Source organism: Lissotriton vulgaris, chromosome 2_1 (genome assembly GCF_964263255.1).
Source record: "Lissotriton vulgaris chromosome 2_1, aLisVul1.2, whole genome shotgun sequence".
Classification (NCBI taxonomy): Eukaryota; Metazoa; Chordata; class Amphibia; order Caudata; family Salamandridae; genus Lissotriton; species Lissotriton vulgaris.
The window spans coordinates 288,286,843-288,303,908 of record NC_141687.1 but is presented as its reverse complement, the minus strand read 5'-3'; the positions used below and the strand labels follow the sequence as shown (position 1 = coordinate 288,303,908).

Genomic DNA, 17,066 nt, shown 5'->3' with positions numbered 1-17,066 from the left:
CATCCTACAACTATCTGGGCACCTGGGTCTCTGAGAGTGCCTCTGCAGCCAGACATCTGAAGGAGCTTAAACCCAAAATTGACAAAACCATTCTGTCGCTAAGACGCTTAAGCCACCGCTTGGACAGTCCCTCAGCAGAACCAATGTTGTCAGTGCTCCGGGCAAAACTGATCCCTGCCATTGCATATGGGCACATAGCCTACCCTGGTGCATTTGACAAAGTGGTCAACGCGGCCCAGGCGAAAGCCTATAAGTTGGTGCTACAGGCCCCTAGATACGCAAGGAACACTAGATTAAGGCAAGAAATAGGCCTTAAGCGACCGGAGCTGGCATTACTGGGGGACCTTTTAAAACTCTATATTAGAGTATTGAAAGCACTAGTACATTCGCTAAAGCACTCTCTAAGATCAATCTTTGATGAGGTGGGCTCCCCCTGGTACTTAAAGGTAGGACAAGCCATTGCAGCATTGAAAATCGAAAAAAGGAGTTTGCCCCTGCACGAAATTCCTTTCTCAGCCTGGGCCCAAGCTGTTAAGCGCCAAGTCCGGATTATCTCCTTTGAACTTGACCTTGCATCTCTTCGGCAAAATCCACTAACTCAGGCCCTGGACAAATCATATATTCCAGGTAAACCCCAACCTTACCTGCAAGATCCGGTATCCACTTACGCGAGAAAGAAAATTTTGTACTTTCGACTTTTGGCCCTCAGGATCATGGACTTCAACCCCAAATGGGCCCGTACGGATGGCACCTTGGCCTGTCGCCTATGCAATTACCGTAGGGAATCCTGGCTACACTTGCTGTGCTGCTGCACAAAGCTGGCCAATGACCGCCATCGCTTGCTGCTTCCGATTTTAAGGAACACGGCCCATAGAACTTGTAGAGAGGCCTCGGACTGGTGCCTCTCAGTCTCCACGACCTGTTTGCTAGCCAGAGTTGGGAAATTTATACACCAGGTAAAAATGGCACTCGACTCCCACTTAACGGTATTGTCTGCAAAGTAACTGGAAGCCTTCTGTCCCAGTTATCGAACTTGGTCTGGTTTAAAGATCCACGAAGAATCCATCTTTCGTCAACAGCCCTTGGTACATGGACTGACTCTACCGAAATGTGCCCCCCTTTATCAGCTGGGAAACACTTGTATAACCTATGCATCACTCCTTTTTAAAAAACCCAGTTTTGGACATCCAATCAGGACTAATATGTTAGTATTTTAACTTAAAGTGACTCTCACTTTTATGTTTGGATGGGACTTGAGAGTGGGGGAGTCGGGACGTTTATAAAGCTTTTTATTCTTTTCTTTTCTTATTTCTTTCATTTTTACACTGTAAAGATTTTAAGTAATCATGCAGTTTAATAATAAAATTGTCATAGCTCATTAAAAAAAGAAGCAGACCCCGTAGATGGAGACCCTCGAGCATAGACTCTTAGAACTAGAGAAGCACATAGCTGCATGTACAGGCCACCACATGCTGCGACAGGTAGAGGAAACCCGGAGGGGATACAAAAGCCTAATCACCAGGAAGTGACAACCCAACTCTTGGCCACACAACACCGGCTATATGATGCAGAAGATAGAGCAGAAAAAAAGCTATTGGCTTGGCTGAGCAAGAGGGAGCGGGACTGGTTGCCACAATACAAGAACAGGGCAAGATATACACTACGTCCCCAGACATAGCAAACGCCTTTGCCTATTATTATACAGAGCTATACAGAGCCAGACCGCCTTTCAAGTGCCCCTCAAATAGACTCATACCTGCAAACAGTGGAGACCCCCACCCTCTCTCAGGAGGATAGAGAGTTTTGGAGGGAGATTTGACCCTCGAGGAAGTACAGGATGCGGTTGGCAAACAAAAGTCGGGGAAGGTCCCTGGCCCGAACGGGCTCCCGGCAGAATTCTTTAAACACAACGCCAGCCTATTGGCCCTACACCTCCTGAACATGTCCCAGGCTTCCTTAGAAGAAAAGATACTCCTGCCAGACCTGCAAAGGGGCCCAGTGGTGGTGATCCATAAACCAGGAAAACCTCCAATACAATGTGGGTCCTATGGGCCCATGTCTTTATTGAATGTGGAAACAAAAATACTTGCCACTGTGTTAGCGACACGCCTCCTGACGGTAATATCATCCCTTCTCCACTGGGACCAGTCCAGCTTCGTGCCACAGCTCGCCACAAGACTTAATCTCCGCCGACTAGCTAATCGGCTGTACACTGTAAAAAATATATCCGCGGCACACGTGTTTCTCTCCCTAGATACAGAGAAGGCCTTTGATACGGTACACTGGCCATCTCTGAAGCAAACCCTGGTGTAGTTTGGATTCGGCCCAGCCTTCATAGCGCGGGTGGAACTGCTCTACACCAACCCTGTTGTCAGGGTCCAAGTTAATGGAACAACCTCGGAGAACTTGCGGGTCCAGAGAGGCACCCGGCAGGGTTATCCCCTGTCCTGACTACTATTTGCGCGTGTCTTGGAACTGTTGGCCTGCATAATTAGTAAGCACCCAGAAATTACTAGTTTTAAAGATAGTGAAGGCGCCCTTTCAGACGACCGCATATTGCTTTATGCAGAAACCCAAGCCCACCCATATTTAATGAGTGGAGGACCTATATGGACCTCTGCATGATAGCCGAAAAAGGGACCTACTAGGCGAGAGGTTGCCCCCAAAGGTTTCGCAAGATCTGGACCCACTGGATAAAATTCTACGGGCTAAATGTAGAAGAGGAGGAGGACGAACACACAATAATGAGGCATAGCCCGAGAATTGAAGAGAGATAGGAGACCCACCCATTTCCCCCGCCTACCCCCATCCTTCTTGTCCCCAGGCGTCTTTGTTCCCTTGACACCTTTCCCAGAGCCGAGCTTTTAAAACTAGCTGTAAATACAGGTAACCCGGAGAGGACCAACCTCATTGCAGCCCTACAGGTGTTAACACTATATATAACCATGTTAACTTCATTAAAGCAACGTATGTTTTATGTCTTTGCACTTCTGATTTTGATAGTCTATGTATTGCGTTTAAAAATGTTAATAAAATAGTTTTTAAAAAGCGAGCAGGACAAACTGGAAATGCTCCTGGCCTACTTTGAGGAACTAGTAGCTCCTGTGAAACTGCCGCAAAGGGATAGTTTAAAGGTGAAGAGTCTTCAATTAGATGGAGTTCTTCTTATCATATATTCCCACACATCTCCCCGTCATCTGGTTTTTCTTCCTAGAATGGAAGCCCTAGCAAAAGATGCAGGTATGAAAATCATTACTGGGTAGTGCTGGTATTTGTTAAGCTTGCTTATTTCACCATAGGCAGGTAATTTGGAATAAATTATAATTTTTCTACTCTTGGTGTCTTGATAGAGAATATATATATTTTGCATGTATCAACCCAATTTTGTGTTTCCTATGTTTAGTACATCACCTGCCCGTTGGTGTCAGCAAAACTTTATACACTGGAGGGCTTTGAAGTCTGCACTTAGCGTTGAAAGGCAGCTGCAAGAAGTCACTCAGAGACTGAAACAGGTGAGAACTCACTTCTCTCACTAGTTTTTGTTTAAGTTTGCAATTCTGTTCAGCACTGCAGTCAGCCACAAAATAACACAGACTTGTAGAAAACCTAAGAAATATTGAGTCCAAAACCCTGTAATGCACCTCTGTGCTTTCAAAGACCTTAATTTATAGCACCTGGTTGTCAGGTTGCAAATAGCTACATACAAATCGAAGCAATGTATATTTTGATTCCTCAACTCACAGCTGTGAGGCCTTGTACAAGAACATCATTGTCCAAGTGAAAAGGGTTTAACACCACACCTGATTTCTCGTTGTACCTGGACTCAACTATTAACAAACTGAAATGAACCACATCTCACCTGGTTAATTGTATTTTTTTATTTTATTTAATTTAAATAACTTTGTTTCCTTTTCGAGTAGAACCCTGCTTGAAGCGCTGAAAGGGCAATGCTCCAAACAATACAGTTCAGAACAGTTAAAGAAATATGAAAAAAAGGAAATTCTAAAAATAAAAGGATTTATAACTTTGGCATTATTATTGGTACATAAACTGAGGAAGAGGAGATAAATATTATATGCTTTTAAGAACTGGAAAACTATGCCAGTTCAGATCCACCAGGCTCTATTTCCTCTAAACATTGTCAACCCAGGACAACTAATGTCTTCAAGAAGCATCTTGTTACAGTGCAGTCACCTGGATTCTGGACATCCCAGTCTTGCTTCTGTCAACCCAGCATTTGTCACTGCCCGACCATGCCTATAAGCAGCAGACCCAGGCTATAAACACCACCCCAGCATCCATTCTTTATCTAATGTACCCCCACTGCTCTCTATCCTTCGTCTGCAATACCAATAACTACTGTAAATCCCCCTTATTGTCCCATTTGCTTTGTGACTTTGTATGCCCTGTATATGTTGCCCAAATACTCTTTGATAGTGTTTAATTGTAGGTGCTGCAAAAGTTGAAGAGTAGTTAGAAAAAAAATGTCCTAATCACTGTAGTAAGTGACCAGCTTCTGTGTGATGTCCCACAGATTTTTCAACAGTTTTTTGCTGACTGTCGAACTCTGCACTTTATCCCTGCTGTCTAGGGGTAAAGTGCAGGTGCTCCGCCTTTCAACGTGATGACATTTGTATGCTTCTGATTAGCACATTTAACTTACCTACACGTCCCTAGTATATGAGACAAAGTGTACCCAAGGCCTGTAAGTTAACTCACTAGTGCACTGCATCATCCACTGTGCCATCCACTACAGCGACAGTGTAAATCATGGCTTTAGGCCTATCATTGTACCCTGACTCTTGCAGTGGAAAAACTGCAGTTCAACCTGTCATAGTAAACTATTTTGACGGGGGGGGAAATCCTTCATTTTAAAAATGAATAAGTCACCCCTTTGTAGGTCTTGTAGACCACCAGGCAGGGTGAATGGTATTTAAAAGTAGGACATGTAGAAATTGTATGTTAACATGTTCTTACAGGGAGTAGCACCCAAAAGCTAATTTCACCAGTTTTCACTTGTACTGTGTCTCCAAAATGTGACTGGCAAGAAAAATAATTAAGGAACTATTAATAGTTATTTAACATTCACTTCAATGGAAAAGATACATAGTAAGGAAAAATAACTCTTAGAAGCTTATCTTTTCCCTGCCTGAAGTTCCTGAAGGTGAATTTGCATTTGCTCTCCAACTTCTTCCAGCATTTAAATTAGTGAGAAATGCCTTCCAGGATTAAACAATAGACTGACCTAAATAGGCAGAGAGGACTCCTCTGAACCTCACTGAATAGGCATTGTGGAAGCTTTGGGCATCCTTTTTGGCACTGCAGTATCAAATCCTGCTTGACCAGTCTGCGGGGTTTACATATTGCACTCCAGTGCACTTGAATGGACAGGAAGCCACTGTCTGGTTGCTGGAAAGCCTTGCTCTTGTCCTACCTGACTTTTGTTTGTGTTTATTGGGGGCCCAGTGGCTGCTTTAAACTGATTTTTGTGATAGATGTGGGAAGACACTAGGATTACCATAGAACACTTTCCACATACCACCAGCCCTGAGAGCCCAAGTTTAATGTGAGAGAAGATTTTGCTCTCTTCAAAATGCCCACGGTGGATAGCGTTTACCCCAAAAAGTTTTACCCCATTGGGTAGGGTGTGCTTAGGTGTCATTCCCACGCATTAGCTTGTGTTGGACATAAATGTGGCATCTCTAGGCACCCACTTCAGAACACTCCTGAACCTGAGGACAAATAGAACAGATACAACAAGCTACAAGAGGCCTTTCATGCAACTGCTCAGTTGACCAATGGCAACTGGACCTAGACCGGCTCCAGCTGTTGAGCTTTGCCTGACAACCTGAGAGTCTCTAAGTGCAACTCCTAAGGTCCTGGAGGGCTGTAGAAGTGTATTCCTGTGGTGGATTGGGACTCAAAGGACTTAGAAGGTAAATCTTACACCAGGACGAACCTGGGTGATGTATCAGCCTTGCGTTCCATACTAGCTTCAAATTGCACCTAAGCTCTGGTCTACAGCTACCATTGACTATCATTGCCACTTTATGGGTCTTTCCACTATTCCTACTTAAAACTTTAAAAAATCATATCTATATTACATTTTACAGAATTTTTCTAAATTGATGTAGAACTTGTATTGTTTTGTATTTTGACTTTATTACTATTTTGGCACTACATCAATACTTTACACATTGCCTTAAGTTAAGCCTGTCTGGTCTGAGCCACAGCTACCGGGGGAGTGGGGGTGGGGTTCAGGTTAATTTAGTGACTTTGAGGATTTTGATAATTCCTTGAGGTGGGTAGTCACCCACTCCAAATAATAATCAAGATTTCTTACAATCACCAAATATATATAAAGAAGTCTTAGCAGGTCAAAGCTCTGAGGAGAGCTGGACAAGGATTAGACCTTGCCAATTAGCAGTTTAGGTTGGTGTTACTCAATAAACGTTTTGTGTAATTTAACTGTATGAGAAAGTTGAATTTCCCCTAAAGCGTAAAGTTGTTACCAAAGGTCTATAACTAACGTGTATGGTCATCAGACAAGGTCAGATGTTGCTCTGCTTCAGCTTCTGAGCTTGAGCTGTTTTGGGAGCTGTTGTAGTATTCCAGTTTACTCAGTACGGTGCAACGATCAATGCTTTGGCTTTAGATGGGGATTTTTAGGGCAGATTTTGCAGATCTTCAGTAGTAGGTCTTCAGGACTCCCAGTGCATGGTAGAGTTAAAAAATATTCCAAAGTTTATAGCTGATGGTGTCCAGTGAAAATTGTATGGGGTTTGTAGGACATGTATGTGAAGCTTTAATAGGGAAATAGATCATATCCATCTGAGAGTTTAGCATAAGAGAGCATAAAGCCATCTAATGCCAGATGGCGATGAGGTAGTCAGAGACTCGATCTTGCTGGACGTGGCTGAAAAGAGGTGATGATTTGCATACAGAAGAGAAACCAGAAGAAGAAATAATACCGTCAAGATATGTAGCATAGAGGTAGAAAAGCAGCAGACCAAGGGCTGAATCCTTCTTTTTTTTTTTTTTTAATATTTATTTATTACCGTCGTTGGGTCATATGACAATACAAATAATACATTCAAAAGCTTTAAAATAAAAATAAACAATCTTTTACATTTATATTTGATTGTAACAGGTAGATGGGGGAGGATAGGTTCCTTGTAATACAAGAAAGAAAGCAATTATTCATCTAAATACTCTTTGAGCATACCCCAAGTCAATATACCTAATCGTTTTTTCCTAATTCCCTTAAAGGCATACAAATTCCATTCTAACTCATATATATTCAACATTTTCCTTCTCCAAAATTCAAACGTTGGTGCTTCAGGTTTTAACCATTCTGTAGCTATACATAATCTAGCGATTGACATAGCCATAAATAAAAAGTTCTTGTATTTACATATGTTCTCATTATCATTGACGCTTTGTCCTCCCCCTATTAACATAAGTGCTGGGGATATTTTAAGCAGATAGTGGATGACCATGGATATACATTTTTCCATATTTAATATGAAAGTAACAATTTCGGACATTTATAAAAGACATGAACATTATCTGCGTCTTCCCCTCCGCAACGAAAGCATTTTCCATCATACATAGGCCCCCATGTTGCCATGCGTTTAGGAGTGTAATATAATCTAAATATTGTCTTGTATACCTGAGCTTTCAAATTGGCGGACAAGCATATATCCTTCGCCATCTTTATATAGTCCACAATATTTAGATCAATTTCCTCTAGTTGATTCTGCCAATAAACATTATGTTTATTTAAGTCATCTGGCTTGTAATCCAACATCAATCGATAAAGTATACCAATCCTTTTTTTTATTGAATAGCCTCTATTAACTTATTAGGACTAAGTCTATTTAGTTTCTTTAAACAAATCTCTAATTTGGAGATATTTAAAAAACGATGACTGAGGTATATGGAATTTGGCGGATATATTAGAAAAAGATTTGAAATTTCCATCAGTATTATATAGATCTCCAATTTTACTCATACCTTTCCTGCCCCATTCCTTTGTTACATTATCCCAAAATATTGATGGTAATAATTTTTCCGCAGAGAAGGGAGTATGATACACAATTCTTTCAAACTTCAATATCCTAGTTACCTTTCTCCAGACTTTAAATCCAGATTCAAGCACCTTAAATCGAGTGTGTTTGTAGTAATGCCCCTCCAGTTCTTTTAACAAACATCCCTTCGCCTGTTCCCCTAGTAATAAATAAAATATCGACGGGGATTCTGCCGGATCCTCAATTCGTTGTCCCGTCAACAAAATTCTCATTCTTTGTAAAAAACAGACATAATAATAGAACACATCCGGAATCCCACGCCCTCCTCTCTCTATGGGCAAAGTCAACCATTTCATTGCTCGTCTTGTTTTTCTAGGTGCCCAAAAGAATTTTGTACATAGATTTTGTAATTTATATATATGGCTTAAGGGTATCTCTAAAGGGATACAACGATACAGATATAAAATCTTTGCTAATACGTTCATCTTGATGATGTTGCCTCTCCTTATTCTAGATAGTTGAAGTCTCTCCCACCTATCTAAGGATTGCTTAATTTGTAACATTGTTTTATCCCAGTTAACCTCTACTATCTCTTGTGTATGGGATTTAATTATTATTCCTAAATATGTTACTTCATGGGTGACCCCGTGGTCGTTAAATTGAACGGAGTCCGAGCAAAGCACCTGTGTTTTTGCGGCGTTTAATTTATAACCAGAGCTATTTCCAAAATCTATAGCCAAGCGTTCAATCTCTATCAAAGCGAGTCTTGGGTCTGTTGTAATGATGGCAATGTCATCCGCGTATGCGAATACTGAGTGGGGTATAGATGAGACTAAAAATGGTTTGATATGTGGTGATTGTGATAGTTTTAATAAAAATGGATTAATAAATAACGTAAAAAGAAGTGGGGAGCAGGGGCACCCCTGACGAGTAACTCTTGTAATATTTATCTTTTCCGATTTTCTACCAATAGCTACAACTCTTGCGTTAGGTGAATGATATAATGTTTTTATTGCTTTTAAAAAGTGTTTGCCGAATCCCATTCTTTGCATTACTGCCCATAGTTATGCCCACTCTACGCGGTCAAACGCTTTCTCAGCGTCTAATAATATCAACGCTAAGTCTCTTTTCTCAATTTCTGCAATGTCTATCAAAGTAATCACCTTGTTAATATGTGATATAGTCCCTCTGTTAGGTATAAACCCATGCTGGTTCAATGATACTAGTGGTGTTATAACCTTGGATATTCGGTTTGCCAACATCTTTGAATACATTTTGCTATTGCAGTTTAACAACGATATAGGTCTATATGAGGTTTCCCTTTTTTAGGAAATATTACAATTGAAGCATCATCCCAGGACTGTGGGGCTCTCCCTAGTTGTGCCCTTCTAAAAATCTCCAACATAAAGTTTTTTAAGGGTTCAAAAAAACATTTATATACCTCCCCTGGGATACTGTCGGGTCCGGCAGCTTTCCCATTCGGAATATTTTTTACTGCTCTTTCCAATTCCTCCATCGAGAAAGGTTGATCTAAAAGTTCTTTCTCAACATCAGTTACTTTATTAACTATAGCCTCCTGCAGAAAAGCTTCAGAAGAAGAGGGGTTAGATTGACTTGTATATAGTTCAGTATAGAATTGGTATAATATTTCCAATATTTTCTCTGGATTTTCAGTTATTGCCCCGTTTTTATCTTGCATTTTCCTAATTTGACGGGCAGAATCCTTCATTTTTAATTTTAAGGCCAATGCCCTACCTATAGACTCTCCATACTCGTGGATGTATCTTCTATATGTTAAATATTTCTTAGCTATTTCCTCACACCAAATTCCTGTGATCTTAGCACGCCATTTAGCTATTATCCCTTCACATTCCTGAATTTTAATCATATTATCTCTCTTCTCTATTTCTTTTATCAAGTTTTCTTCCGCTTTACTCAGTTGGTCATACATTTCCAACATCTTCCCCTTTTGCAGATTTTGATTATAAAATCCGAAACTTACTGGCTCCCCTCTAAAACCAGCTTTCCACATATCCCATATTATTTCAATTTTTGCGGAACCCATATTATTCTGTAGAAACTCTGCTGTCCATTTATCAATATGTTCTCTATATTGTGCATCCAAGCACAATTTTCTATCAAACGAAAAGCTCCGATTTTGTCGTATTTCCCCAATTTTAAGAATCTTGATTATTAGTGGGGAGTGATCCGATGTTACCCTGGTATATAGTTGAATCTTAGTGAGTGATTGAATACAAATTGAAGTGAAGACGGACAAACTTTCTATGAGGTGAGGAATAGTAAGTGTACCCGGGTAATGTTGGGTAATTTTTACTCCAGATATCACCGAGCGCGTGATCTTTAACTAAGTTATATAATGCTTTAAATACCCTGGGTTTACGCCCTTTATATTTCTCCGGGCCCGCCTCCAATTCTCCCCCTGCTAAATTAATATTTAAGTCACCACATACCACTAGGGGAGAGCCCCAGTTAGCCAACTCCGAATTTAAGTATTTAAATACTTCCCCCTCATCTATATTAGATCCATATATAGAGCATATCGTAATATGTGTGCCTCCTAAATTTAATGTTGCAATCACCCATCTGCCCCATTTATCTGATAAGCTACGTACAAGTAAGCCTACATTCGGTTTTATCAACATCATAACCCCTCTTGTCAATCCTGTTTGTTTAGATGCCACCAAAACTGTATATCCTAACTCAGTGGCTAACCCCCTTTTCTCCCAGGGGAGGTGGGTCTCCTGTAAACACAAGATATCTGGTTTCAAAAAGCGAACTTCAGATGCAATCCTTTTCCTTTTATTTATGTTGTTGAGTCCAGAGACATTAAAAGAGCATATTTTAATATTACTACCCATTACGATGATTTCCTGCCCTCTGTACCTTCTATATGATCAAAGATTACTTTGGTACACCCCATCCTATGTCCCAACCTACCATTTTCTAGAAATCTCTTGTTAAAGCTAAATTTCTTTGTCTTTGACCCCAACGTGAATTTTTCCCCCTTTAACCCCAGTGCCCTCCTCCACCAATAACCCCCTGTGCCCCTCTTCCCCCTCCCCCACCCTCCTTTACAGAGGCTTTCGGACTCCTGGTCCTGGTGATGGAATGAGCCACCCGCCCCCCCCCCGTACCCCACAGTTTTTTTTCCTTTTTTGTTTTTGTTTTTTTCCTCTTTCCATTCTTCCCTTTGTCTTTTTTCTTTATTTTTTTTTTTTTTTTACCTTCGTTCTTACAATTTAAAGAAAAGAAAAACTACTTAATATTACTCCAAATCTTTGAGACAATTAAATTATACAATATTCCTAACATATTAAACTATTCCTTTTCTTTTATAGAAATAAACAAATTTGCGACATTCTATATTGAGATTTTGATTTCATACAGAATGCTTTGTCTCTTAGCAGAATCAATACCAGCTCAAATATTCCAAATAATCATATTGTAGTCTATGGGTCCTAAATGTTCTGTAGATGTTCTTTTGCTGCAGAAACATTTGTAAAAAAGCGAGTATTCTCCTTATATATCACTTTAAGCTTAGCCGGATTCATAATATAAGCTTGCGCTCCCTTTGTTTGGTATTGGCTCACTAATTGTCGGAGCTGCCAACGAGTATCCATAGTAAATTTACTGTAGTCCGAAGTTGCAAAAAAAGTAAACCCTTCTCCCTGGCCTTTACTGTTTGGACGTGTGTGCATATATACTTCTTCTCTAGCACAAAAGCTATTAAATGCAACTAAAAAAGGTCTCGGTTTGGTAGCATTCTGTCCAGATCTCAGTTGGATATTAAGGGGATATCTATGGGCTCGCTCAATCTTTCGCTCCCAGTCCCATTTATTCAAGTCCGGAAATGCTTTTTGAAACAGTTCTACTATAAACTTACGAGGATCTTGACCTTCTTTTCCTTCAGGAATTTGCATCAGTCTTAAATTGTTGCGCCGTGCGCGATTTTCATAATCAACCATTTTCCATAACAAATCCTCTTTGTTAGCACTTAAAGTTTCCGTTGTAATTTTCTGTTTTTGCAATTCATCCTCAATATTAGATATCCTCGTTTCAACCTCCGTGAATCCTTCCCCGAAGTCTGCCTGTGACTTTGCTAATCTACGGATAGAGTTTTGGAGCTTCCAGCAAGAGTTTTGAATTTTTGAACTTTCTTGCTCAGTTTTGTCCATATGGTTCAAGATTGTTTGGTATATCGTCTCTAAAGTAATATCGCCAGTTGGACCTTCTTGAGACCCTCCCGCAGCTCCCTCCATCGTGGAAGCATCCCCTCTCACAGTTATAGGGCTCTCCTCTGAAAAATCATCAATTTCTTCTTCATCAACCTCGCTTTCTACTTCCTCCATACAGAGCTGTTTGGAGTACTGCACAGCTAGGTCCTCACAAGAAGAGGTTGAATTTTCTGAGACTGAATAAAAGTCCAAAGAATCTGCCTCATTAGATGCCTCATTAGATGACACCATTTTTGCCCTATCGTTCAGAGCTTTCTCCAGCATGTTAGATTCTGTAACTTGCCCCTCTAAAGGTCTATTAGTTATCTCATTAGACTCAACATAGTCCCCCTGTAGATTATTTTCATCTGAAGAAGCATTTTCCGTTAATGTGTTATCACCTTGTGGCGTCATAACTAAAGCTTGACTCTGCGAAGTGTCTTTCTGTATCCCCTCTGATAAAGTAATAGCCTCTCCCGTGTTGTTCTTTACCAGTGGGCTGCGCACCGTGTCTTTACGTTTTTTCTCTTCCACAGCTAAGAACAAGGTAGAAATTGTTTGTCTAGCAGGGCTGGAAGCTTCTAAATTTGCCCCTACGCCATTTTTCTTCGCCATGACCGCTGCCCCGCTTGCACACTTCTCACCTCCGTTCACTGCCACGTTGCTGCTAGACTCTGGGTCCCGTTTCTTTCACGTACCCTTCGGAGCCATTTCAGAGAATGCTCTTGTCGCTCCTCTTCGCTCACAGCCTCCCGAAAAACGCCGTTCCGTAAGCTCACCGCAGAGCCAAACAGCAGCACCTGTGCGGGTTGCCGCCCACCAGGCTCAGCGGAGTCTGGTTAACGCTGTGAGCACCTTCAGCATCAGCGTCTATACCGGCGTTCCTCCTTCTTGCTCCGTCAGCGTTACTTCATTTGTGCGCTGCTCTCTACCGGGTAAAGGTAGGGAGGAAAAACTAACAAACGTTCTTTCTTTTCTCCCTCTGTGTCTCAGTTCAGCTTCGATAAGCCAGCATCTCTCCTCGCAGTCTTTTCCAAGCGCCTGTGGGTCAGGGGAGAGGTCAGCTCGCACGTCCTACACGTCCTGTCGTGCAGGCGCCATCTTGCCTCTGAATCCTTTAAGACACCAACTAGTAGCATCGTTTATGGTGAGAACAATGAGCGCAATTAGTCCAATATTTATTTATTTTATTTATTTATAAAGTCTTATGTAGCGCGGACGTGACCCACAAGGGTATCAGAGCGCTTTACAATAGAAGAATAACAGTGGAAGAGGTAGTCAACACAAACAAAATGTCAATTTGTCATAATAGAGATATAAATGCTAAGGACAAGAAGACTAGACATCAGATGTGTTTTCAACCTCTCAGCTGTAGCGCAGACGTCAAGAAGTATAAAGATAATCAATAAATTGTAATAATGGGCAGAGGGTAATGAAATAAGCAACATTAGAGAGATTGGTAGTCAGTAGGGTGGAATGCTTGGAAACCGGATTGTACGGTGCCACCTAGAGTTTGGAAAGTGAGAGGAAGATTGGATACTGTACAATACTTGGATGGATCTCATGGGTCAGCAGTGTTTTTTAATAGAGGTACTAGCTGGGCTGAATCATAGAGGGTCGTAGTCAGACGCTAGAGAGTAGTTGAAGAGATGGTAAGCAAAACGGAGCTTGATATGAGAGTGCCAAATAAGAATTTGACGATCTAAGGCTGAAGAGGGGTCAGAAAGTGCAATAGAGGGATTCGTGGATTTCAGCATGGAGATCCATGTAGCATTGGATGTGAGTTGTAATGTAGATAGTTGAGCAGCATTAGTTGGGACTACAAGAGCGGGGACGGAGGAGTGGGGTGGGTTGAATAGTAATGTGGTAGGGGGTATTCCTGGTGATAAACCTAATAGAGAATAAAGGTTATGTCTGAAGTAAATAGAGAAACAGGAGGAGTAACAACTTGACTTATGTTATTCTATTGGGACGAACAGGCCATCACAATCAGTACCCTAGAAAAGCAACAAACAATGCTGGAGACATTTTACAATCTTGAAAAACACTCATAATAATTTACGCTTTCGAGGAATTGGCAAACAAGTGGCCAATAAAGAAAATAAAACTTATGTGCAACACTCTTCACCCAGTTACTCCAGCTTCCCACAGACCGGGCAGTACAGTTGGATTGTACACATTGGGTATACTTGATGCTCCATCTAAGGAAGAATCTACCACCAGATGTACTAGTACATGTTCACTGCTTTCAGGAAAAAGAAGAGGCCCTGAGACAGTATCCAAAGCTCTTCAGGGGCGACACAATTACATTTTTCCAAGATGTTTTGCATACCTATAGGCGAAAAACAGAGAATTTAAGGACATCACTCTCAATTCAAAAAGAGAGAAGATGCCCTACAGATGGGGATATTCCTTCCTCCTGCACTTCACTAGCAATGGGAAACGCCAAACAGCTAAAGAGGTGATGGAGGCAAAGGCAGCACTAAGTCTGCCAACTATGATACCAGCATCACTAGAGCCTGAGCATTCTGGCCTAGAAGAAATGAGAGGTGAATGGTGAACCCATAAATCTAATGCAGCACGCAGGGAAATAACAACTCTGCCACCAACAGGAGAGTGAAAGTTGCCCTTGTTCTGCTCAAGAGGACTGATGAAGTTTGTATAACCCTCGGATAAGATGCGTGGTTCCGCTTTCATGAATAATCCAATAGGCAAAGACAACGTGAGACTTACCTGGCGACGATTTCAAATTGTGGACATGGGTAATTGATCTAACTGACAAAATAGCACGTTGTGTCTCTAGTGGAACACTAGAGACATCCCCTTGGGCACTCCTTTATCTCCTCCCTTGTAGTCAGAGGATTCCACACATTTTGTATTTCTTTACTTAGATATTTTATTGGATATTTTTAATGTCTTATATTGAATTCATTCATTCATTAGATTCTCATTGTTTCAACATCAGTGACATATAATTCTTAGTGTTCCAATGCATTTCGGGCGGTATCACAACGCCCATCATCAGGGAATCAGTACTATAGAGAAAACAAAAAATGTGAAAAAACGTCACTAACTAAATAAAAGTGATGAATATTATCAAAACAGAGCATAATTATTAAAAAAAGCATAACTGTGCATTCCTACATAAGAGAATGAAACGTCTACATTTAGGTACAACATGGTAGAAATCTATTGTCCTTATCTAAGTTGCATGCATACACTCACGTGTCACTGTTCTTCTCTTAGGAGGGTATGTCTGAAAAAATATAGTGAAATGACGAATGTAAGCTCAATGTTCTGACTGCGCTATTTTAAAAATCTCAACACAGTAGTAACCGATAGTTCTTGGGACACACTGACCTCGTTCTCACTATCTCGGCGTTTAGTTCGGCAAACTCTCCGACTCCATTACCAAATGGTTGTCAAGGATACGAACAAGCTGAAATTCTATTAGATGCCGCTCCGCTCACGTGACACGGAGCGTCATCTCAAACACGAAGCTTATTGTAGGCTCGGGTTCTTCCTCTTAACTATGCTTAAACGTGAAAACAGTGCATCAGTCCTAGTTAGTGCTGTGTATAATTCAATTATCATTAAACTTACCCATATTAGGAAAAAATCGGAAAAAATCATAAGTATCCCTACTGGGATTCGAACCTCTTGTACCCGGCGAAACTTAAAATCTAACCTCGATCGCGGTGTGCTACCGTGGATAATGATTACAGTGAAGGAAAAAAAGACAGAAAGGTGGTAAAAAGGTAGATGTGCACTGAATAATCAGTCAGTAGGCATTAAACTATAACAAAATAAACATCATAGTATATATTATCACAGGTGTCCAGTCCAGGGTGAGGAAGAGCATGCATACAGTGATGCACGTTCAATTAAAGGTAACATGACAGTTCGCTCCGTTCGTTGAGCCCATTCGGGCTTTGAGTGCACAGTTTATGTATCCAAAAGTTCTCTCGTTGTAGTAGGTGTTTGGTGTTGTCTCTTCCTTCTATTTTTTCTGCTACTTCCAACACCATGTATTGTAATTGCGAGATGTTGTGTTTTGCCTCAGTAAAGTGGGCGGCTACGGTGGATTTTACGCTTTTGAGCCTGATGTTCGATTTATGTTCCGTCAGTCGTGTTCTTATGCTTCTTTCCGTTTTTCCCACATATAGTTTTCCGCACGGGCATTTCAGTGCGTAAATAACATTTTTGGTATTGCATGTGGCATTAACATTGACTTTGATATTGTATCCCTTCATCGGATGATTAATGGTATTGCCTTTAATGATATTGTTGCAGCTTCCACAACTTAGACAAGGTTTAGTTCCTTTGAATGATTTGGTTTGGGGTTTGCGCTGCTTGAGGATTTCCCCCATGTTTTGAGCTCTTGTGTGTGCGAATATTGGAACTTGATCAAAATCATGTTGGAAGTCAGGTTCTGACTTCAGCATATTCCAGTGTTTGGTGATAATTCTTTTAAAGTTGTGACTTTGGGTGGAGAATTTCGACACTGCTACTATGCGAGCTTCCTCATGTTTATTGGACGGTTTTAGAAGATCCTTTCTGTCCATCACATCCACTCTTTTTCTCGCTTTGTCTATCACCTCAGTTGGATATCCTCTATTAGCGAATCTTATGCCCATTTCATCCAAAGAAGTTTTCACCTTTATGCTGTCCGATGTTATTCTCTTGACTCTTGTCATTTGTGAATAGGGCAAATGTTGTTTTAGACTTGGTTGGTGGAAGCTAGTATAATGTAGCATGTTATTCCTGTCCGTTTCCTTTCGGTATATTGTTGTTTCAAAGC

General features: G+C 40.9%; 1 protein-coding gene across 4 annotated transcripts in view; it reads left to right on the top strand.

Moving 5' to 3' along the window:
* DHX40 (DEAH-box helicase 40) overlaps positions 1–17,066 on the top strand; it is a 377,067-nt gene that overhangs the window by 267,717 nt on the left and 92,284 nt on the right. For all 4 annotated transcript variants that reach the window (XM_086954961.1, XM_086954958.1, XM_086954959.1 and 1 more), the window contains one exon: positions 3,404–3,512. In XM_086954961.1, coding sequence (XP_086811087.1) covers positions 3,404–3,512 — 109 coding nt within the window. The remainder of the gene's footprint in view (positions 1–3,403; positions 3,513–17,066) is intronic.